This window comes from Gallus gallus, chromosome 27 (genome assembly GCF_016699485.2).
Source record: "Gallus gallus isolate bGalGal1 chromosome 27, bGalGal1.mat.broiler.GRCg7b, whole genome shotgun sequence".
NCBI lineage: Eukaryota > Metazoa > Chordata > Aves > Galliformes > Phasianidae > Gallus > Gallus gallus.
In genome coordinates, this window is record NC_052558.1 from 3,728,778 (window position 1) to 3,751,762 (window position 22,985).

At 66.8% G+C, this 22,985-nt stretch overlaps 3 protein-coding genes across 5 annotated transcripts; 2 read left to right on the forward strand and 1 right to left on the reverse strand.

Moving 5' to 3' along the window:
- The first annotated feature begins 1 nt into the window (after nucleotide 1).
- On the forward strand, nucleotides 2-1,954 carry MRPL10 (mitochondrial ribosomal protein L10). The gene is made up of 5 exons (XM_424160.7): nucleotides 2-51; nucleotides 141-316; nucleotides 484-648; nucleotides 734-878; nucleotides 1,298-1,954. Exons 1-5 carry the CDS (start codon nucleotides 15-17, stop codon nucleotides 1,552-1,554), a joined length of 780 nt encoding a protein of 259 aa, XP_424160.2. The 5' UTR covers nucleotides 2-14; the 3' UTR covers nucleotides 1,555-1,954.
- A 479-nt stretch (nucleotides 1,955-2,433) lies between these two features.
- Nucleotides 2,434-8,958, forward strand: OSBPL7 (oxysterol binding protein like 7). Of its 3 annotated transcripts, none has more exons than XM_015299483.4 (23): nucleotides 2,434-2,851; nucleotides 3,123-3,287; nucleotides 3,453-3,575; nucleotides 3,685-3,738; nucleotides 3,857-3,970; nucleotides 4,057-4,167; nucleotides 4,245-4,365; nucleotides 4,460-4,563; nucleotides 4,638-4,730; nucleotides 4,804-4,933; nucleotides 5,021-5,145; nucleotides 5,354-5,461; nucleotides 5,529-5,660; nucleotides 6,072-6,162; nucleotides 6,236-6,513; nucleotides 6,882-7,019; nucleotides 7,098-7,161; nucleotides 7,236-7,314; nucleotides 7,395-7,539; nucleotides 7,937-8,078; nucleotides 8,157-8,283; nucleotides 8,373-8,495; nucleotides 8,582-8,958. In XM_015299483.4, the coding sequence occupies exons 2-23, from the start codon at nucleotides 3,195-3,197 to the stop codon at nucleotides 8,688-8,690; spliced, it is 2,604 nt and encodes an 867-aa protein (XP_015154969.3). In that variant the 5' UTR covers nucleotides 2,434-2,851; nucleotides 3,123-3,194; the 3' UTR covers nucleotides 8,691-8,958. The 3 variants fall into 3 exon arrangements, with proteins under 3 accessions (XP_015154969.3, XP_015154968.3, XP_040509251.1); XM_015299482.4 differs by having other exon boundaries at nucleotides 2,434-2,496; XM_040653317.2 differs by lacking the exon at nucleotides 2,434-2,851 and adding an exon at nucleotides 3,022-3,045.
- Nucleotides 8,959-9,336: 378 nt separating this feature from the next.
- TBX21 (T-box 21) lies at nucleotides 9,337-16,512 on the reverse strand. The gene is made up of 6 exons (XM_015299480.4): nucleotides 15,867-16,512; nucleotides 11,213-11,367; nucleotides 11,003-11,124; nucleotides 10,752-10,910; nucleotides 10,244-10,305; nucleotides 9,337-10,153 (listed from the first exon to the last, which is right to left on the reverse strand). The coding sequence occupies exons 1-6, from the start codon at nucleotides 16,322-16,324 to the stop codon at nucleotides 9,409-9,411; spliced, it is 1,701 nt and encodes a 566-aa protein (XP_015154966.3). The 5' UTR covers nucleotides 16,325-16,512; the 3' UTR covers nucleotides 9,337-9,408.
- Nucleotides 16,513-22,985: the final 6,473 nt, after the last annotated feature.

A 22,985-nucleotide genomic window follows, 5' to 3' on the forward strand; every position in this document is an offset into this window, starting at 1 on the left:
CGCCCGCGGCAAAGATGGCGGCGCTGAGCGGCCCTGCGCCGTGGCGGGGGGGTGAGTGTGGGGCCGGGGCGGGCCCGGCGCTCCTTTCCGCGGGCCCGGCTCCCTCCCAGCCCCCCCTGAGCGCTGCTCTGTCCCCGCAGGCTGGCTGCCCGCCCTGCAGCTCGTCCGGCGCGGCTCCAAGGCGGTCACCCGGCACTGGAAGGCCATGCACTTCCAGCGCCAGAAGCTGATGGCCGTCACCGAGTACATCGCGCCGCGGCCCGCCGTCCCTGAGCGCTGCCTTGCGCCCAGGAGGAAGGTGGAGGAGGAGGAGGAGGTAACGCTGGGCCGCCCCAGGAGCTGTGGGGGCGCTGAGGGCTTCACGCTGCAGGCCCCACGTAGGCCCCGTGCAGGCCCGAGGCGCGGTGCAGGCCCAGCAGTGGCCCCCAGGAGCGGGGTCGTGGTGGTCCCATTGCCACTCCCATCACCACTCCCTCCCTACAGGAGTACGGTTACGCCCGGCTGCTCCGGCAGCAGGTGGAGGAGGCATTCCGGGACAACCGGATGATCGCAGTGTGTCAATACAACTCCATGCCCGGGGAGGACATGGTGCTGATGAGGCACTACCTGCGGAAGCACAACATTGAGGTCAAATTTGTCCTGAACGAGGTAGGGGGTGAGGGGGGAGCGGCAGGGCTCACGCTGCTGCAGCCCCTAGGCCCCCTTCCCCACCACTAAGTGCTGCCTCCCACAGATCGTCCGCCCCGTGCTGTCCCAGTCCCGCTATAAGAACCTCCTCCCGCTCTTTGTGTCCCGCAATATCCTTCTGGTGAGCCCAGAAACGAAGGCCAAGGAGATGCTGCGGGTCCTGAAGGGAGTGCCGCAGGTCAACCTGCTGGGTGAGAGCCCCGGGCTCCTGCATGCAGCTGGGGGAGGGAGAGGTTGGATATCAGGAACAGGTTCTTCAGCAGAGGGTGGTGGGCATGGCCCAAGCTGCCCAGGTCATGGTACCGAGCTCAGGAAGCATCTGGATAACACTCTTAGCCATGTGGTCTGATTTTTGGGTGGTCCTGTGTGGATCCTTATGGGTCCCTTCCACCTCAGGATAGTCTGTGATTCTTTGAGGTGGTTCCCCAAGGGTGAGGAGGAGATGGGGGCAGAGGAGCAGGGAGTGCTGCTTGTGAGGTGGCAGCTGTCCCCTGCTCCGTGTAGCCAGGTGGGCATCTTGGCAGCCTTCGATGCCAGGAGCTCCAGCACCAACACTTCAGTCCTCACACCACACTGCTTCTCCTCAGATGTGCCTGCCTCTCTCTTCCAGGCGCCTGCATTGACGACACCATCCTGAGCAGGCAGGGAGTGGAGAACTTTGCCAAGCTGCCCTCACTGGAGACCTCTCGGGGGCAGACGCTGGGCACCCTGGCACTCCTTCCCTCCCAGACGTGCTCCATGCTGCAGCACGCAGCCGCACACCTCGCAGCGCTGCTGGAAGGGCATATCCACCAGCTGCAGGCTGGGGCTGGCGAGACAGGGAGCCCAGCAGGGACAGAGCCTGCCCAGAGCTCAGGGACACAGTGATACTCATTCCCAGCCCCCAGTTGGACTCCTTCATCAGCTGTGCTTGCGGGCAGGGATTGAAGGTTCAGCCATGCGTGAGCAACCGGCATTGGGACTGAGCACAGCACAGCCCTGCAGCACTGCTGGCCCAGCTCATCCCTTCGCTCTGCTCCCTGCACCAGTGGCACACGGGGTCGGCCCAGCTGTGCTTTGGGTGCTGTGGGATGTGCTCAGGGAAGCTCTGGTTCTGTCTGGAGGGGGCAGAGACCTGTGGCAGCGCTGGCACGGAGGACTTCCAACGTTCAGAGCCACCGGAGTGGCGTGCAGGACTGTGCTGCAGCTCTCCCTGAGTGACGGGCATGGAGCTGAGCGTGCAGCGCCACTGGCTGTTCCATTAAAGTTGGCTGCATGGTGGTAGCGATCCTGGAGGCCTGGCTCATCTCTGGGAGGGGTGGGTGGGGGGTTCTCCATGCTCAAGTTTGAGTTCAAACGCATCCTTTTCTCCTTGGCCCCCATCTCTCCATTCTTGCAGCAGAGGCTCAGCCGGGCAGAGCTGCGGTGGAGTGGGAAGGAGACCCCAAAGCCCCGGGTGGGTTTCCCCGCTCCGTGGGGTGCTGCAGCAGACAGTGCTCGGGGTGTGGGGCGGCGCAGGGGGGGCTCAGTGTTCCCAACGAGTCCGTTTCCCGGGGCGGGGAAGGGTTTGGGGAGGGGAGGGCGCGGGCTGAGCGCTCCGGTGCCGAACGTGATCCCAACGCACGGTGCAGCCGGCGGGGTTGGGGCCGCTGCAGCGCTGCGGGATTCCGAGGCTCCCGGCGCTGTCGGCTCCGGTCCTCCACGGTGCAGGGGGCAGAGCCGAGCGGCTGTGACCCGGCGCCTCCGCCTCCTTCCGTGTTCCGCTTCCTGCAGCCGCCGGGCGGGATGCGACCGGCCCCGGCCCTGGCTCTGCGCCCGCCGTCCGCACAGGTGAACGACCGGGAGACGGGCACTGCGAGCGGCGGGCGGGGGGAGGGGGGGCTCCGGCCCCGTTCCCCTTTGCACGGGCGCCTGCTGCCCGCCGGGGCCGGTCGGGCTGCACCGCTCCGGGGCTGACACCGATGGGGTCGGGCTGAGCGCTGCGCGGGGATTTTCCCGTTACCGGAGGGGCATCGGGGTCGCTGCTGCGGGACGGCGCGGGGACCCCCGGACCGTCCCTATGCTCTCCGCTTTCGGGCGGGGCCGCGGCTGCTGCTGCCCGGTGTCGGCGGGGCTCCCGGGGGGGTGGGCGAGAAGGGGGAGCCGTGGGGTGCGGACCGGACTCTGGACCCGCCGTGCGGGCGAGGTAAGGCGGGGCAGGGCGGGGCGGCACCGGGCACAGCTTCCGGCTCCTGGAGGAGCCCCCGCCCCACCTGGGGAAACTGAGGCACGGGGACACCGCACCGCACTGCCCCTCCGTGGGAGGGACCCCTCCTCTGCCTTTGGATGGGGACAGCAGGGCTGTGCCGTGGGGCTGTCTGTGGGCATGGAGGGCTGCGGGTAGGGGGGGTCTCCAGGCGGGTAGGGTGGAGGTGCCCTCACGCAGGGGTCCCTGACCAGGATTCTCCTCCCCACAGTGGGTCCCACCTCCTGGACCGTGACAGCTGAGCTCAGACCCCTCAGTGTGGACCCCCCTGTGCCCTCTGGCCATGGGCAGCCACGAGAAGGATCCATCTTCTCCCAAAAAGGCCCTGTCACGCTCCAACAGCACCGTGTCTTCCAAGCACAGCAGCATCCAGCAGGTCAGGGGGTTCAGTGGGATCCAGCCTCGCTTAGGGGCGTTGTGGGGCCTCAGGGGGCTTCACTCAGCTCTAATCAGGAGGATACAGAGATGCCCTGGGGGACAAGGTGGGAACTGGGAGCGGTGGCTGCTGCAGGATCCCTCCCTCTGACCTCTGTCCCTATAGGGCTCGGAGAGCTGGGAGGTGGTGGAGGAGCCACGAGCCCGGGGCAGCCCAGGCCGGGAGCCAGAGCGGCAGGAGGGCTACCTGCTCAAGAAGAGAAAGTGGCCCCTGAAAGGCTGGCACAAGGTAATGGGGTAATGGGGTAACGGGTTGCTGGGGCAGCATGCCCAGCCCTGTGCAGATTTGGACCTCTGCAATGGGGGCTGCGGGGATTCACCTCTCTCTCTGTCCCCAGAGGTACTTTGTGCTGGAAAATGGCATCCTGAAATACGCCACCACGCGCCAGGATGTGAGTATGGGGCTGGGCTGCTCCTGTGCAGCCTCCCCATGGGATCTGGCTGGGGGAGACCCCGTTTCACCGTGAGGAAGGGGGTCTTCCTCTTGACGGGGGTCCCTGGGCTCCCCAGGTCCTCAAGGGCAAGCTGCACGGTGCCATCGATGTCCGTCAGTCTGTCATGTCCGTCAACAAGAAGGCGCAGCGGGTGGACCTGGACACGGAGGAGAACATCTACCACCTCAAGGTCTGGGGGCACCCACTGGGGGCTGGAGGTGGGGCTTGGAGGGGGCTGGGCTGTCCGTTCCCCCACACCCACCATCTGTCCCACAGATCAAATCTGCAGAGCTCTTTGCCAGCTGGGTGAGCAGCCTCTGCTCCCATCACCAGGGGGAGAGTCCAGACCCTCTTGCTCCTTCCAGGAGGACCCCCACCACCGCACAGGTCGGTGGCACCTCGGGGTGGACACGTGGGACCGTGGCTGGGATTGGGGCTCCTGATGGCGTCCTCTCTGTCTTCAGGGTCCGTGGACACGGATCGTGCCCTCAGGCAGTGCCCCTGCCCTGTCTGCCCTCGCCAGCTCCAGGGACAAGGTGGATGCATGGCTGAAAGACAGCGAGGGACTGGAGCGCTGCTCGGCCGGTGAGCAGGAAAGGGAGGGGTCCCATTCCCATCATCCCCATCTCCATCCTCTCCATCCCCATCCCTGACCGAAGGCACCTCTGCTCCCACTCAGAGCTGTCAGCGTGCCAGGCGCAGCTGCGGGAGCTGACGGAGATGCTGCAGAGCCTCGAATCCCTGCACCGCATCCCCTCCGCGCCCCTCATCTCCAGCACTCAGGTGAGTGCCAGAGTGAGGGGCCGATCCTCGCAGCCCCCAGCCCCGCTCTCACCTCCCATTCCCCCCCCCCACAGCCCTCAGCTGCCACGGAGAGGCCCAAGAAGGGTCGGAGGACCACCAGGATGTGGTGCACTCAGAGCTTCGCCAAGGATGACACCATCGGACGGGTGAGGCAGGTGCAGGCTGTGTGTGTGCCGAACCCGGGGCCGGATCCCTTACTGAGCTCCCTGTCCCCTCCAGGTGGGGAGGCTGCACGGCTCCGTCCCCAACCTCTCACGCTACCTGGAGCCCAGCCAGGGCCAGCTGCCCTTCAGCCTGCCGCCTGAGTACAGCCAGCTGCAGCGCAGCTTCTGGGTGTTGGCGCAGAAAGGTGGGCCACGGGGGGCAGCCCCAGCGGGGGGGACAGTGGGGTGGGGCACGATGGCACAACCTCTCCGCCCCCCCCCCTTCCCTGCAGTGCATGACTCGCTCAGCAGCGTGGTGACAGCGCTGACGGCTGAGAGGGCTCGCCTGGAGGACATGCAGCGGGCGTTGGATCGCCGGCGCTCAGCCCCACGCCCTGGCAGTGCCGGCCCCACTGGGGTGAGGGGGGCTGCGGGCCCAGGGGGGGCTGTGCTGGGGTCAGGGGGCTCAGGTCTGGGGGGGGCTGCCCCTGTCCTGGGGGTGTGCTGCAAGTCATTGTGGCCTCGTCCAAATGCTGGGGGTCTGGGTGACCCTGCGTACACCTGAACCCCTCTGTGGGACTGGGGGAATGTTGTGGGGGATTTGGCTCAGCTCAGCCCCTCCGCAGACCCCCCTGCCGGGCCTGGAGCCACGGGATGGGCTGCAGCGCTTCCACTCGCTCTCCGTTTCCTCTGACGCCACCATGGACTCCTTTGCCTCACTACTCCCCGATGAGGTGATGTGGGGCAGGGGATGGGGCTGGAGGGCAATGGAGCGGGTGCTGAGCCCTGCTGTCCCTGCAGCCCGACGTGCTGCCTGCCAAGGGCCGGGAGCAGCAGCGCTCGCAGCGCAGCATCGCCTCGCTGGCCGACTCACACACTGAGTTCTTCGACGCCTGTGAGGTGTTCCTCTCTGCCAGCTCCTCTGAGAATGAGGTGGGGGATCTTGGGGCGGGGGTGGGCAGGGGGGGCTCTGCAGAGCCAAATGGGACCCCCAGGCTGGTGATGCTCCCGTTGGTTCATCTCTCTGTTCTCTCACCCCATCCCTCTCCATTAGCCAGCCCAGGCTTCCATGTCCCCTCTGGTTCCTATGTCCCTTCCAGCTACCCACAGTCCCCCCAAACAGGGTGTTTGGGGGCTCCCCACTCTCTGAGCATAGTGGTGGGACGAGGCTTCTTCCCCAGCACCTCCCATCCTTCAGTCCCTGCATACCCCCACTGTTCCCATATTGGAATCCCCAGTCCTGTCCCACACAGCCAACCTCCTCCACGGGTGCCCTTCCCACCACCCCCCCTGCTGGGTGACCCCCACCCCCCCTGCAGCCCACCCGACTGTGCCCGTCCCCAGGCGTCGGACGATGAGTCCTGCATCAGTGAGGCCACCAACAGTATTGATGAGGACCTGACCGAGCCGGGGGGGCCTGGACGTCCCCAAACAGGTATAGGACAGGTGGGTGGAGGGACAGGGTGCTGGGGCAGGGGCACGCCAGTTCACATCCCCATGTCCCATAGGAATGGACAGCCTGGGGGGGCTGGTGGAGCTGCCCCCACTGGAGCTGCCGGGGCCAGGACTGCAGCGTCGGAGCCGTCTGCCTGCCCCCCCCGCACCACCGGGGGATGTGAGCCTGTGGGGGCTGCTACGGAGCAGCGTGGGCAAGGATCTGTCCCGCGTGGCTCTGCCGGTGCAGCTGAATGAGCCCCTCAACACCCTGCAGCGCCTGTGTGAGGAGCTGGAGTACAGCGCACTGCTCGACCGCGCCGCCCGCGCACGGGACCCCCGGCAGCGCATGGTGAGGGACACGGGGTGGGGGGACACAGAGGGACGTGGGTGAGAGACGTAGGTTGGGGGGACATAGGGTGTGGGGATATAGGGGGGTATGGATTGGGGGAGATGTGCGTGGGGGATCACCAGTTGAGGGGATGTGGGGGGGATATGGCGTGGTGGTGGGACGCGGGTGGGGGGACAGATTGGGGCGAACGTAGAGGGACGTGGATTTGGGGGGCGTGGGTTGGGAAGGCACGAGGTTGGTGGGAAATGGGTTAGGGGGGTTGTGGAAGGGAGGACGTGGAGGGACATGAGTGGGGTTAGGGGACACCCCCAGTGGGAGGAGCCTGCCCTGGACCCCCCCAGTGCGGTGACCCAGGTGTGGCTGTGCAGGTCTATGTGGCTGCCTTCGCTGTGTCCGCCTACGCCTCCACCTTCTACCGTGCGGGCAGCAAACCCTTCAACCCAGTGCTGGGTGAGACCTACGAGTGCGTGCGGCCCGACCGAGGCTTCCGCTTCATCAGTGAGCAGGTACTGCGGGACTGGGGGGGGAAGGGGGCGGCGTGGGGGGGCCAGAGGGGCAGCGACTCCTCCCTTGTCCTCCCCCAGGTCAGCCATCACCCCCCCATCTCCGCTTGCCACGCCGAGTCCGACAACTTCGTCTTCTGGCAAGGTGGGTGCGGGGCTGAGGGGGCCACGTATGGGGTCACAAAGTGGGCCGGATCCTCACCTGCCGCCGTCCCCCAGACATGAGGTGGAAGAACAAATTCTGGGGCAAATCCTTGGAGATCGTCCCGGTGGGCACCGTCAACGTCCGCCTGCCCAGGTGAGCACTCACCCCCCCCTAACCCCACCCCCCCCAGCCCTCTGCTCACGGCCCCCCCAACCCGAGCCGGCTGTCGGCAGGTCTGGGGACCACTTCGAGTGGAACAAAGTGACCACGTGCATCCACAACGTGCTCAGCGGCCCGCGCTGGATCGAGCACTACGGCGAGGTGCTGATCCGCAACACGCGCGACGCCTCGTACCACTGCAAGATCACCTTCTGCAAGGTGCGCCCCGCCCACCGCGTGGCCACGCCCCCATCCGCTCAGGCTCCGCCCACGCGGCGCTGTTCTATGTTGTGTTCGTTGTCTGGCCCCGCCCCCTCTAACCACGCCCCCATCCAGGCCCCGCCCCTTCGCCCATCTCCTCAGCCAATCACTGACCGTCGCTTGCCTCACTCCTTTCCCACGCGTGCCGCGCCCTTTGTGAATGGCCCCACCTCCCCCCGAGGCCCCGCCCTTTAGGAATGACCCCATCCTTTCTTAATGGCACCGCTCCTTCTTAGCGACTCCGCCCTTCCTGAACGGCCCCTCCCTTTGGGAATGGCCATGCCCTTAACCCTTCCCCATAACCCCACCCCCCTCCCCCTGTCCCCCCCCCCCCCTCCATCCTCTTCCTCCCCAGGCGCGGTACTGGGGCGCGGGTGCCAACGAGGTGCAGGGCGCGGTGCTGAGCCGCAGCGGGGCCGTGGTGGAGCGCCTGGCCGGCAAATGGCACGAAGGGCTGTTCCGTGGGCCAGCCCCAGGGCAGTGCGTCTGGAGAGCCAGTAAGGAGCGAGGGGGGAGGGGGGGGGATGCTCAGAGTGCTGTGGGGGTGCTGAGCACGTGACCCCCCCCCCCATCAGACTCTATGCCCCCCGACCACGAGCGGAACTACGGCTTCACCCAGTTTGCGCTGGAGCTGAACGAGCTCACGCCGGAGCTGCGCAGGGTGCTGCCCTCCACCGACACGCGTCTGCGGCCCGACCAGCGGTGAGCAGCGTGGGGATGGGGGCTGTGTGCCCGAGGTGGGGGGGGAGGGGGGAGTAGCGGCTCCTTACAGCTCTTGGCCCCCCCTGCAGGTACCTGGAGGAGGGCAACGTGGCGGCAGCTGAGGCGCAGAAGCGTCAGATCGAGCAGCTGCAGCGGGACAGGCGCCGCGTGATGGAGGAGAACAACATCACACACCAGGCACGCTTCTTCAGGTAGGGAACGGGGTGGGGGGGGGGAGGAGGGGGGCAATGGGGACACAGCTGAGGTGTGACCCCCTCCTCCCCTTCCCCATCCACAGGCGGCTGATGGATGCCAGCGGTAAGGAGTCGTGGGTGACCAATAATACCTACTGGAAGCTGCGTCTGGACCCTGGCTTCGCCCACCTGGACAGCGCCGTGCTCTGGTAGCGGCCCCCCATGGGCTGAGCCCCCCCTGCCCCCCAAGTACTGGGGTGCAGGACCCCCCCTCCCCCCCCCACGGCTGTCTGTGGGCAGGCAGTGCCCGGCCCCGGCAGCTCCCAGCACAAAACTGTGATTCCAGAAGAAGCAGGGAGTGCCCCCACCCCCTGGGGTGGGGTGGGGGTCCCGAGGTGCCCGCAGGCGGGCAGCCCCCCCCCCCCCCCCACCACCCCAGCTGCACAGGCAGCCCTGCTCTAATAAAGGCTGCACAGAGATTGGGGGCTGTGGTGCTTTTCCTTCCTGCCGGTCTCAGGACCCACCCCCAGCCTGGCATGCCTTGGTCTTGTCGTTGTCCCCCCCCCCCCCTCGCCCCCCCATGCCTCAGTTTCCCTCCCCCCACCCACAGAGCATAGAAAAGAGGCCTCACCCACAGCGTCCCCTTTATTGCGAGATATGCTGCTGCCCCCCACCCCGCAGCGGGCATGTGGGGCTCAATAAATACTTCAGCGTGACCCCCCCCCCCCCCCCCCATAACCACCGAGAACAAAAAAAAACCACCCCCTCCCTTCCCTCCCTCCGCCCCACCCCTCACCCCCATGGCCCCACCGGGGGGGCTCCAGGAGCTGATCGTCTGGTTACAGACCCCCCCTCCTCCCCCCCCCCGCCTCTACCCAGGATATGGGTGTTCAATAGAGGAGGGAGGGGGCAGGGATGCCCTGCACTGGGCTCAGCTCCAGCCCCAGGGGGTGGCTCTGGGGTGCCCAACCCTTCCTGGGGGTGCTTGGCATCGGGGGGTTCCGAGCTCCCCTCCCCAGCTCAGTTCCCATAGAAGCCGTAGTAGCCACTGTCGGTGCCCGGCTCCTTGTCGTAGAGGTCCCCGTTGCGGGGGGGGGGGTGAGCTCTCGGTGCTGGAGGGGTATGGGGACACACGGCGCCGTTTGCACCCCCCTTCGTACAGCCCTGGCTCGGCAGCCTCACCCGGCTTGGCGGCGGGGGGCTCGGGGGGCCAGCCCTCCTCCTTGCCTTTCTCCTCGCGGGGCTCCCGGTACCAGCCCAGGGCCCCGGGGCTGCCCTTAGGTGCATACTGCCCTGCGCCCCCCCATGCTCCCCCCGGTCCCCCGAACGCCCCCGGCCCCTCGGAGTAATAGGGCAGGGGTGGATGGGTGGCGGACGGCAGGGTGAAGGGCTTCACCCCATAGGGCACCAGCTTGCCCCCGCCATACCCCCCCTCGTAGCCGCCGTACTCCATCGCTGTGGTGGGCGGCTGCTGGGGGGCAAAGTACCATCGGGGGGGGTCCTTGGGGGGCAGGGGCAGCGGGGGGCCCCGCTCCCCATTGTAGAAGCGCCCTGGGGGCAGCGGGTACTGCTCCTGCAGGAAGGGCTGGAAGCGGGGGCTCGGCAGCAGCTGGGGGCAGCTGGGGCCATCCGGCGGGGAGGGGGTCAGGCGGTCGCCCTCTGAGGCTCCATACATCCTGGGGGGGGGGGATAAGGTGGGTGGATGTAGGGGTGCTCCCTCCCAGGCTTTGGGATGGGGCTGTGGGGAGGGCTGGGGGGGTACTCACGAGTCAAAGTTATCCCGGAAGCCTTTGGCGAAGGGGTTGTGGTCGATCTTCAGCTGAGTGATCTGAAGGGGGGGGGAAACGAGGGGGATATCGGGGGCTGAGGCTGCTGCTGTGCTGTGCTCCCAGCACAGTGCCTGCATCCCTCCCCAGTGTCAGCCCCCGCCCTCATCCTCAGCCCTTACACCCAGAATCCCCCCCCAGGTCCCATGGGGCTCGGACTGGGGGGAGAGCTGGGGATGCCGGGGGGGGCACTGGGAGCTGTACAGGGATGCTGAAGGCACAAAGGGGGTGTGCTGCAAATATGGGCGTTAGAAGAGGGAGGGGGCTGCCGCTGGGCTTTCCTTGATGCTTAGACCCCTGAGGTGGTGCTGGGATGCATCAATGGGGTCCCAATGTGGGAGGGGTCCCTGGGAGGATTGAGTGGGTGCTGGGACTGTTTGGGGAGGAGGAGGTGGGGGGGACCCCACGGTGGAGACTTGGGGGGGGGGGGAGGGGGTCCCGTACTCACGTCGGCGTTCTGGTAGGCAGTGACAGCAATGAACTGTGTCTCGGGGAAGGCGAAGGTGTGGGTGTGTGGGGAGGGGTACACTGCTTCGCCCTCACCCTCCTTCACCTCCGTCACATGCAGCCGTGGTTGGTACTTGTGCAGCGACTGCAGCACGATCATCTGCAGGCAGTGGGCTCTCAGGGCCGGCGTGGCACAGCACCATGGGGCTGAAGGGTCGGGGGGGGTGAAGGGGGGGTCTGGGGTGCCCTCACCTGCCCGACGTTGTTGGATGCGCCCTTGTTGTTGGTGAGCTTCAGCTTCCCAAAGGAAACCTCCTGGCGCATCCAATGCGCGCCAGTGTTGGGCGAGTCGGGGTGCAGGTAGAGGCGGTTCCCTGCAGTGTAGGGGGGCGGTCAGCACGGAGGGGTCACCCCAAGCTCTGCCACATGGGGATTTGGGGTTTGGGGGGGGTCAGCCCATACCTGGCATGCTGCCCTCAGCCTTGCCGCACTGCACCCATTTGCCGCCCTGGTAGCGCCAGTGGTGCTGATCCACCAACACGACGTCCACGCAGACACTGTAGTGGGCCACGGGGTTGAGTCCCGACAGGTTGAAGCTGAGGAACGGGAACATGCGCCTGGAGGAAGGGGGGGTGGGGGGGGGGACACACATACACAGAGCGTTACCCCCACCCCAGCCCTGTGACACCCGCAGTGTGTGGCTGCAGGGCCCGGCGCTGCCTGCAGGGATGGGGCTGCCACCCTCCCCCCCTGCCGTGCCCGGTGGGTGCCCCGTGGCTCTGAGTGACCCCGGCAGCTGGGGGCTGCTCTGCGGGGCAGACTGTCGCCCCCCCCCCCCCGTCCCCCCCTCCCCAACCCCGGCATCTTCCTCCCCCTCCCCGGGCACCTTCCGGTTCGGAAACCAACACCGCTGCTATTTCGGGCCGGGCGCCAGCCTGCGCCAAGGGCAGGAAGGGGACGGGATGGGACGGCCGGGGGGGGGGGGGGAACCCTGCGAGTGGGGCTGCACCTGCGCCCCCCCCCCCGAGGCAATACTCCATGTGCACACCCCAACACCCCCAGGTGCGAGCTCAGCCCCTCCACTCCGCCTCGCTGCGGGGTTGGGTCACAGTGGCACCTCTATCCCCGACTGGGGGCACTGTGAGTGCCTCCCCCACCCCCGAACCCCCCCCCAAAGCTCGGCTCTTCAAAGGGGCACTTTGGCACCCGGTGGAGTTTCAGCGCTCAGAGGACGGAGCTGGAAGGCCTCCCCTGCGCCAACCCCACCACCTGCAGCAGCATCAGCCGTGTGTGGGGCAGGACCGACCCCCCCCGGGGGGCGCACAGACAGCACCCAGCAACCCCATACCGCTGCAGTGACCCCGATGACAAACACGAGGGGCAATGGGAGGGGGGGTTCACTTTGCACATTGCCCTCTCCCCACTCCCTGGGCTGCCCAGCTGGTGCGGGTGGGGGCACGGGGGCGTGCAGAGCCGGGATTGTCCCCCTCCCTCCCTCAGTTTCCTCGAAGTGCCAGCATTTCTCATAAAGCAAAGGCTGCCTCTTCTCCGAAAGGGCCCCCAAAACCCAGCGCTGCCCCACGGCAAGAGGGGAAAAGGGCACGGGGACCCCCCCCAAAGCATTGCGGGATCCCATCCCGACCCGCAGCCCACGACCGGGGGGGGTGTAGGGGGGGTTCTCCGGTGCCGGGAGCGGCGCACGTCGGGGCTCAGAGCGGCACCGGCAGGAAGCGCCGCTCGGGCAGCGGAGAGGAGCAATGGAAAGAGCGCGCACCGGGCGCTGCTGACTCAAAACTGCCTTTGCGAGAGAGAGGAAAAGAAAAAGAAAGCAGCTCGAGGCGCGGGGCCGCACGTGTGCTCCCCCCGGCAGCCTGGGGAGGCCCTGTGTGCCTGCCAGCTCCTTGGGGGGGGGGGGGGGGTGTCTGCACAAGGGGCCGAGCCCCACACTCTGTCCCCATAGGGGCTCCACCGCGCGCACCCATTGGGGTTTCACCCCGAGCGTGTGAGCAGCGGCCGCTCCGAGGCGATGGGGCTCCCAGCCCCGATAAAATCCCAACCGCATCAAAGGGCGGCAGCGGGGGCTGCGCTGCCCACCCCCCCCAGCACACAGCCCTGCGCTGGAGAACCCCCCCCCAACCCCTCCCCAGCAGCCCATGTGTGCAGCAGCATCGCACCAACCCTTCCCCCCCCCCCCCCAAAGCCCCAAAAGTTGCTGCGAGGAGCGGGGAAAGGAAGACGAGAAAAGAGCATTTGACTGCTTTTTGCACTTTGCTCGCTGGCGCTGGTGGGGAGAAGAGCAAAGAGAGACTTCGATTTCAAATGCTGCCGTGGTGCAAACCGCAGGGCTTGGCCGGGGCACCGGAGGGCGGCGGCGGGACCCGAAACCACGCACAGCTCGGGGTTATTTTTGGGCCCTGTGCTCTGGGGGGGCTGCAGGACTCGGCTCCCCCCAGGTCTGAACGCTGTGGTTTGGGAGGTGCCGCGAAGGGGCACAACCCGATGTGCCCCCCAGTGCTGCTGTGTGCCGTTGGTGTCTGCAGGCTTGGAGCTCTGGAGGGGGTCACGGCCCCCAGGTACCCCTGAGGGGTCTGGGCATGAAGCCCTCAACTCAAGCAGCCCCACTGGCATCAGTGTCAGGGGTGGATTTGCACATCCAGGGGACGGGGATAGATGTGAGGATGCACGGACTGCATGGGTTGGGGACGTATAGGGGCGATGGGGGGGGCATGAGGTGATTCCAGGTAGAAGGGAAATGCACCAACAGCCCCCCTGTGCTCCCTCTGCTGAGCCCGAGGTGTGGGGGCTGCCGGCTTCCTGAGCCGCCCCACAGCCACCCAATGCGCCCCAGCGAGCGGCCACAAGAACCACACTGGGGTGGGAGAGCAGCACAGCCCTCACAGCGCCCATCCCAGCCCCCAGCATGCAGCTGCACCGTGGCACAGCTGACCCACCTCATCCTGCAGCCCACCTGCACGGCAACACCAGCTGGAGCTCGGGCAAACCCACCCAGAGCCCCCCCCAGGAAGGGGAATGAGCCCCGTGCTCCCCTAAATTCAAGGCACACCCCACACCAAAGCAACGCTTGCCTTCACCAAATGCAAAGCTGCCATCGTGTTGCCGAGCGCAACGCCGACCTCACCCCTCCAAAAATGGAGCTCCAATCCCCGCCATGTGCCCCCAGCACAGAGCCATCCCCACGAAGGCAACGTCAACCCCTCCTGCCCCCAAACTCAGCAACGACCTCTGCACCCCCCAAAGGTGCAGCCAGCCCCAAAAGAGCCCCTGGAATTCCCCAGGCCCGGTGCTCCGGTGGGTGCCCGCGTGGGGATGGCAAGTCCTGGGGGTTTTCCACAGAAATCCTACAGGCAGGGACCCCTCGTGAGCCCGAGGGCGTTTTTCCACCAGGGAAGAGTGGGTGCAGGACGGAGTGGGCAGGAGGGAACGTGGGGCAGAGCTGTGGGGAGTTACCTCTACCAACCTTGGGGTCACCCTGCTGCCACCGCCCATCCCCAGCTCCCACCCATGGGGATGCGGGCGGCTGCACCCAGGGGTGGCGGCGAGGAGGGGTGGGGGGCTGTAATCTCCCCCCAGTCCCCTGCCCTAGACAAGAGCCCCCCAGGGAGGACCCTCAGTGCGCACCTCTCCCCCCCGTGCCCCCGCTTTGGGGTTTTTCCTGTTTGAGCAGCGCTGCAGCCAGGCCTTGCACAGAGATTTTTGCAAAAGCAGCTCAGGGTCTGGGGAAACGGATGTGTGCTGCCTCTGGGTTTGACATCTCCCCAGGGCTGGGTTCGCCCCCCCAGCACAGAGCACGCATCCCCCAGACCCCAGCTCCTCCGCGGGGCCAGCAGAAGGGATGGAGCTGGAGGAAGAGCCCCCAGAGCTCCCAGTTCCAGGCTGGGTGGATCTGATGGCAGAGCCAGGATGAGCTCCGGACCCCCAACACCGGGTCTACAGCTGCTCCAACGCAGCAGGGATGGGCTCTGCCCCACCACCCACAGCTCCTGGGGGGGGCACAGGAGGAGAGCAGTGGGGCAAAGCTCAGCAGGTCCCTCCAGGACACGGGCAAGAAACACCCCAAAGCATCCGACAATCCCCTGCCCGGAGGGGTTGGATGCGTCCCCCCCATCGTCAGCAGTGACAGTCGGCTGCTGAACAGCCCTGAGCTCAGTGGGGGGCTGGGGGGGGGGGGGGGGGGGGGAAGGCCTGGGAACGAGCGTGGCAAACCAAGCGGCCCTAACGCGTTTAGACTTCCAACACATTAAGCAGGTTGGTCTCAGCATCAAAGTGACACCGTCTGTCTCGGCCGAGGGAAGGGAGAGGGGGGGGACGGCAGAAGGGCGCTGCCAGCGGCCCCAGCGCTCACCCAGGAAAAGGGGCTGAGGGCAGAGAGAGCCCCGGGGGGGGACAGCAGCTGCAGCGGGGGGGGATGCAGCTGTGCTGCTTGGGGGCAGCGAGCTGAGCCCCCCACTGCAGGGACACATAGGGGACACCAACACACCCACACCTCCAGCACGTGGGGGCAGCTGCTTGTGCCTCCTCCCCAAAGGAGCACAGGGAGCATTTCCTTGCTGGGGAGCTGCCACCCCCCCCCCCCCCCCCCCCCTTCATTGTGCTCATGGGGTGGATGGGCCATCGGCAGCCCCCGGCCCCACAGACACCTCTCTGTTACAACTTGTTGCAGCACTGAGCTCCGGATCCGGCCCGTGGGTCAGTGCAGAACCGACACTGCCAGCATAGGAACCCCACGGGGGTGGGACGGGAGGGGGTCCGGACCCACCCCCACACAGCACCCCAACAACATCCCCCAACCCCACCCCGGCGGCACACACTGAGTCCCATTTCTCTTCGCAACAACCTTCAGCTCGCCCAAAAAGTGTCACAGTCTGTGTGTGCACAGAGGAGGGGGCTCAGTCTGCTCAATCCCACCCCCCCATTTCTCCCCCCCCCCGCCCCCCATTTGCACACAGCTCGAGGATCTCCGTTTTCACACCCTCTGCCCCGGCTTCCTGGGGGAGGGGAATCACCGCAGCCCCTCACGCACCGCCCGACCCCCCACCCGCCGCACCGCCCCCCCCCCAAATCCCGGTACGCCCCGACCCCCCGTCGCGGAGCTCACCTGCCCTGCTTGGTGATGATCATCTCGGTCTGATGTTTGTGGAATTTGGCCCACAGCGGGAAGTTGTTGAGCATCACCTGCACCTTCCCGGCCGCTCGGTACCCGGGCAGCGCGCACAGCGGTCCGGCACGGGGACACAGCGCCGGGGCTCCTCCGGGACCGTACGTCCCCTCGTACAGCTCCGCGCCCGCGTAGCCCTCTCCCACCGCCGCCGCCGCCGCCCCATAAGCGCTCCCCGCGGTCGGAGCGGGCGGCGGGGCCCGGTAGGTCGGGCACGGCCCCAGGAAGCGGCCGCCCGCTACTGCGGGAGCTCCGTAGGGCAGCGGGGGGGAGCCGAGCTCCGGAGCCCCCGCCTCGCTGTAATAACCGGGGGGGTCCCGGGGCGGCTCTTTGGCGGCGCCGCTCAGCATGGGGAGGGCGGCGCGGGGGGGTCCGCTGAGCGGCTCCAGCGCGCCCATGGACGGGCGGTGGGCGCCCGGCCCCGCTCAGCCGCTCATGGGGCTCCGCCGCACCGCGACCGCGACCGGGTCCGGTTCAACGGCGCCCGCCGCGCTCCGCGCCCGCCGCCCCCTCCATGGCCCCGGGGGCTCCGAGCCCCCTCCGAGGGGAGGGAAAGAAAAAACCCCCGAACAGCCGGAAAGCCCCTAAAAGTGCCGTCGGAAGGGGAGAACGGGGAAGGGGGGGGGGGGGGGGAGGGTGGGGGGTGTTGGCTGCGCGGGGGGGGCCGCCCACCCTGCCCCGCTGCTGCCGGTACCGCCGCCGCACTCAGCGCACCTGCCCCATCCCCGCCGCCCCGCGCCTCTTATCCAACGGAGCGGCTCCGCGCCGGGAGCCCCGCCCGCCCCGCGCCCCGCCCCGCGCCCCGCCCCGCCCCGCCCCGCAGCTCCCACCGGGGGAGGGGGGGCGGTTGGGGTAGGGGGGGGGACACGCGTGGGGCGGGGCCGTGGGGGACCGGGACACGCGAGGCCGTGGGAGCGGGAGGGGATGATGGGGATGCTGAGCCGGAGCGAGCGGGCACCGCGCCTTCAGCCCTCCCTTCCTGCGCCCTTAATTGAAGCGTTAATTAGCCAGGTTCTCCCCGACCCCCGGTGTCACCACGGACACGGCCTGGGGGTGGCTCAGGGACCCCCCCCCCGCGTTTGCTTTGTGCCCCCGCAGCTCTCCCACCTCCATCGACCCCATCTCCATCCCTCCGACAGCGCCGGGCAGAAGGAAAACCCAACGCCGTGCGCTCATAACCCCCCCCAGGACAGAACCCCTGGGTTCCCAGCATCCCCCCCCCCCCCCCCCCGGGGCCACCCGGCAGCCCACCCCACGTTCTGCCCACTCGCTGCCCCTTCCCGTGCCCACCCCACATCCAGGCCTCCCCTCTGCCCGCCCTTGACCCGTCCTGGAGAAGTCCCCGTGTCCCCGCAGCCATCACGAAGGCGTTCTGCCCCGGGGGGGCCACTTCCCTTGGCTGCTCCCCAGCTCAGCACTGGTCAATACTTTCCATTCCCTGTGGGGCAGTGCCGCAGGAGGGTGGGGACGCCCCACACGCACCACTCCTGACCCACGCTGGGGGGAAGTGTGACCCCAACATTGGCCCGGCTGTCTCCAGTTTGGGGTCTGGGGTCCCATTTTGGGAGGGGGGGTGGGGGGGGAGGAGGGGGGGCAGGGATGACACAGGGAGGGATGCACACTACCTCACCTGCCTCTAAATTGCCTGGACCACAGCCCAAGGATTGGGATGGGGATGGGATGGGGATGGGAATGGGGATAGGGACAGGGAACGGGATGGCTCTTGTTCCCCTTTGAAAGGCCTCAGATATGGGCAGGAGGAAATGGAGAGATAAGGATGTGGGGGGGGAGGTACGGGGGGGGGCAGCTGGAGGGGACCCTCTGTCCCGACACTGTCACCTCTGGTGGAGGACCTGGGGGGGCTCTCACTGGGGGCTGTGTGTTGCCCATCAGACAGCTTAGCAGCCATTGGGGATGGCTTTCAGTGCTCAGTGGGGTCCCCGAGCTCACATCTCTATGCAAAGCCCCCCCCTTGCTCTCCTCCCCCCCCCTCCCCACACCTTTCTGGCTCCCCACCAGCTCCTAACCCACGGGGGGCAGCGGGATGGGGTGGGGGCATGCAGCAGCTGCCGGGGGGGCATTGCTTTGTGTGCATGCAGGGCAGAGCGCAGCAGCTGCCCCCCCTCCCCCCCCCCCCCAAACACCTCACCATGAGCACCCCCAGCTGTGGGGGCACAGCTGCCCCCTCCCGGAGCAATGGGTTCCCCATTGAGAACAAGAAGGGAAAAGAGGGAAAATTCCAGAAAGCATTTATAGGAAGGAAGAAATAAAGGCCGAGGGGCACGGATGGAGTGTGTGGGGTTGAAGGGGGGGGGGGGAGGAGTGCCTCATTAATGAGGGGGGGGCCACAAAGTGCTGCAGCACATGCGTCCCCTGACGTCACCATGTGCTAATTCGTTCCCTTTGCACCATCGCCGGCGAGGATAAATCCTCGGCACCCCCCGCTGTGGGATCAGCCCCATGGAGCGGCCGTGTCACCGCTATGGGGTCACAGCGGGGTGAGGGAGCGCGGCCTTGGGGACACAGCTCTGTCCCCGCCGTGTCCTGACCTTCAGTCCCCCCCGACGGTAAAGTGACACCGGGTGGGAGCTGCCCTCCCTGGGACACACAGCGGGGTGACGGTGCCAGCGGTGTCCCTACACGGGGGGGACGCATACGGGGTCAGGAAGGAGAGCGGAGCTGGGAGCCGTCCTGGCTGTCACCTGCCGTGGTTGGGACAGGGGACATTCAGGGCGTCCTCAGCCCGAGGTCCTCTGCTGTGCGCTGTCTGAGCAGTGTGGGGTGGGAGGATTTGGGTCCCAACCTCCCCATGAGTGGAGGGCAGGAGAGCTGGGACCCCCCGGGGACAAATCTTCCACCACTGTGCCCCCGTTTCCCCTGCAGGCAGCAGGCACTGCTGTCCCCATGTCCCGCTGTCCCCATGTCCCGCTGTCCCCATGTCCCGCTGTCCCCATGTCCTGCTGCCCCCTGTGCCACTATCCCCACGCCATGCTGTCCCCACACTCTGCCGTCCCCATATCATGCTCCCCCCATGTCCCACTGTCCCCATGTTCTGCTGTCCTCATGTCATGCTGTCCCCATGCCCAACTGTCTCCGTGTCCCAGTGTCCCCAAACCATACTGTCTCCACGTCCCCATGTCCCACTATCCCCATGCCATGCCGTCCCCACACTCTGCCGTCCCCATATCATGCTCTCCCCACGTCCCACTGTCCCCACGTCCCACTGTTCCCACACCATGCCGTCCCCATATCCTGCTCTCCCCATGTCCCAATGTCCCCATGTTCTGCTGTCCTCATGCCACGCTGTCCCCATGCCCAACTGTCTCCACGTCCCCATGTCCCACTATCCCCACGCCATGCCGTCCCCACACTCTGCCATCCCCATATCATGCTCTCCCCACGTCCCACTGTCCCCACATCCCACTGTCCCCACGTCCCACTGTCCCCACGCCATGCCGTCCCCACGTCCCACTGTCCCCACATCCCACTGTCCCCACGTCCCACTGTCCCCACGCCATGCCGTCCCCATATCCTGCTCTCCCCAAGTCCCACTGTCCCCATGTTCTGCTGTCCTCATGCCACGCTGTCCCCACACCCAGCTGTCTCCATGTCCCCATGTCCCATTGGCCCCACGCCATGCTGTCCCTCTCCCCCCGCCCCCCTCCCACACCAGACCCCCACTCACGCTGCTGCCGTGCAGAGCAGCTTTGCTTTTCCGCCAGGAATTTTGCTCCCAGGGGACCGAGGGGAAACTCGGGGGTAATTTTTTTTTTAGTCAATCTCATTGTTCCTCTTTTCATTATTAAAACGAACACAAACGCGGGGGCTAAATTTGGTCGTAGGGAAAAACAAAAACACTCCCCCCACCCCGGAGGGATTTGCATCTCGCCGCTGCTCGAAGGCAGAGCCCAGAGCTCCATGCAAACTGCAGCGAGGTGAGGCTGGGACGGCCATCTGCTGGGACCTCAGCACCGGGTCCTGGGAGGCAGAGCAGCGATGCTGGACCCCCCCCCGGATGCCAATCTCCCCCCATCGCTGGCTCACCCCATAACCAGGCCCTGGTCCTGCTTTGGGGGTGGCGCCGGTGCCGTTCCTGCAGCCCGAAGCAGCACTGTGCCCTATGAGTTGCAGTGGATGGGGGGAAACTGAGGCACGGGTGGGGGGTGTTCCCCCACATGGGGGTGATGCATGGCCGGGGGTCTCGGCCCCACCGTGGCACATCCTGGTCACGGCTGTGTGCCCCCTCTGTTAGCTGCCTCTGTGCCCTGAAATCTGGGGGGGGGACGGATGGGGGGCACGGGGACAACACAGCACTGTAGGGCTTCTCCGGAGCGCCCCTTGGAGAGGTTTCCATCCGGTGGGACGGATCCTGGCTGGGAGGAGGGGATGCTCAGCACCCATAGGCGCTGTGTGAGCGGTCAGCAGCCGCTCTGGGGGCAGCGGTGGGGGGGACACGAGCAGACGGCTCCTTAATCTCAGGGAAGGAAGCAGGCTCTGGTTACCGAGCTGCCCTCGGTGTAAAAGGAGAGGAACAGGAAGAAAAGTCATTAACATAGCTTGGTGCCATCCAAAACCCTCCTGGTGCTCACCCTCTCCATTAACCCCTGCGCAGTCCCAGCCTGCGGCTGTGGGGCTCACACTGCACCCACACTTCTGCCCGCCGTCCCCTGGGAGCCCAACCATCGTTCAGCTCTGCTTCCTCCTCCTCCTCCTCCTCCTCCTCCTCCTCCTCCTCACTACCCCCGTGGGATCTGTCCCCAACCCCATGCAGCAGCTGCTCTGTGTGGGTGCCCCGTGCAGGGGGAGCACAGGGCTGGAGTGTGTGCAAGGTGACAGTGTGCGTGAGTGTGCAAGCAGCTGTTGTGTGCATGGGTGTGCACGGGGCTGTGTGCATGCGAGGGTGTGCGAAGGGCTGGGGTGTCTGTTGGGTGTGTAAGAGGTTGCCATGCGCATGGGCATGCGAGAGGCCAATGTGCGCACAGCTGTGCAGCGGGCAGTGGGTGTGCAAAGGGTGCTAAGTGTGCATGGGTAAGTAAGAAGCCGACGTGTGCATGGGTGTGCAAGAGGCCCGCGTGTGCAAAGAGTGGTGTATCCGCATGGGTGTGCAAAGGGCTGCGTGTGTACACGGCCACTCACAGGTGCTGCTGTGTGTGTGCGCACACGAGGGCGGGTGTGCGCAGGCTCTGCCCCCCCAATGCCAGCCCCCCACTGGGCCGGGGGAGTCCGTTTCAGCCCCCCCCGCCTCCCCCTGACCCCTCGCCCGATTCCTGTAGGACCCGATTTGCTTCACAGGAGTCAGATCAGCCCTGAAAAGCCGCGGTTCCCTCCGGAGCGCTCGGGGGCCTCAGCCCCTGTCCGTCCGGCTTAGCGTGACGGTGATGTGGGGGTCTCGGGGCGCAGCCCCCGGCCCTTCATCTTCGCCAGGGCGTGATGAGCGCTGACCGCGCGGGGGGGGCCCGGCGTGCGGCTCCTGACAGCGCGGGGATGGGGGGCAGCCTGGGGATGTGGCGGAGAGCGGCCGCGTGCGTTCGCTTCCACGGCACCGCGGGAGCGGGCAGAGCGCGGTCATGGAGCCGGCGGTGGGGCTGTGGCTGTGGGGTCCTATGGGATCGGTGACACGGGTGACGTGGGGACACGGAGGTTTGGACCCCGCCAGAATGGGGCTGTGGTTGGCGGAGCCCTGGAGAAGTGATGGTAATGGTGAATCCCAGAGGGTCGGTGCTGCTCCTTCCCGTGCCATCCTGCAGGGTTCTGTCCTACCCTGCGGGGTCCCAGCCCGTCCCACTGGGTCCTGTTCCATCCCGTCTCATTCCATCCCAACCCATGAGCTCTCATCCTGCCCTGTTGGGTCTCATCCCATCCCATCCCATTGGATCCCACCCTTTCCTTTTGGGTCCCACCCCATCCTGCGGGGTCTCATCCCACCTCATTGGCTCCCATCCCATCCCATGCTGTCCCACTCCATGCCATCCCATCGCATGCCATCCCGTGCCATCCCATCCATCCTATCCCATCCCATGGTTCCCATTTTGTCCCATTGGTTACCATCCCATTCCACCCCACTGTGTCCCATCCTTTTCTGCTGGGCCCCATGCCATGCCATGCCATGCCATGCTATGCCATCCCATCCCATCCCATCCCATCCCATCCCATCCCATGCCATCCCATCCCATGCCATCCTATCCCATGCCATGCCATGCCATGCCATCCCATGCCATCCCACCCCATCCCATCCATCTCAACCCCAACTCACAGTCTTCCACCCCACGAGGGTCCCATCCTGCCCCATTAATTCCCACCCCACCCCCCACCCCCCACCCTCATCTCCCAGCGCAGCCCCATGGTGCCCACCCCACCGGGGCAGTGCAGGGGGGGCTCTCCGCGTGCCTCACGGAGAAGCCGGGCGTTAAAAATACCCATCAGGGCCCCGGGGGGGCGGAAGTGGAGGTGTCAACGCCGGCAGCTCAGGGATGGGGACCGCGCTCGGGTATCCCGGCCCCCGCGGGGACCCTCCCGCGCAGCACCTGGAGCACAGGAAAGGGCCGGGATGGCGGCACCGACAGCTGGGCACAGCACGGCACGGCACGGCACGGCACGGCACGGCACGGCACGGCACGGCCCTGCACCCTCTGCTGAGCCTTTGGGAAATGCAAAGTGACAAATGACGCCCGGCGCGGCTGCACTGATGTGACGCGGGGCTGACACCGCGGCCTCACCGGGGGCCGCGCGCGGGAAGAGAATCCAATCAAATGTTAAAAATAGGTCAGGGGGAAGGAGAGCAGCCGGGTTAATTTCAGCTGCCAGTTAACAGCATCTGCCCGCGGCCCGCGTGGTGCAATGGGGGGCGTAGGGGGGGGACAGCCCCGAAACCCCCACCTCAAATCCCCTTTGCTCCAACCTCGGCCATGGGTAGACGTTTCCGCTGTGGATTTGCCCCACGGTGCCACTTTCTCAGCCCAAAAGCACCGGGCTTTGGGGATGCTGAGCATCTCTGCGCGCTCCTGGCATGCAGGGCTGAGGTCCGCCCGGGGTGGCTGCATGGTGACGGCGTCAGCAGCG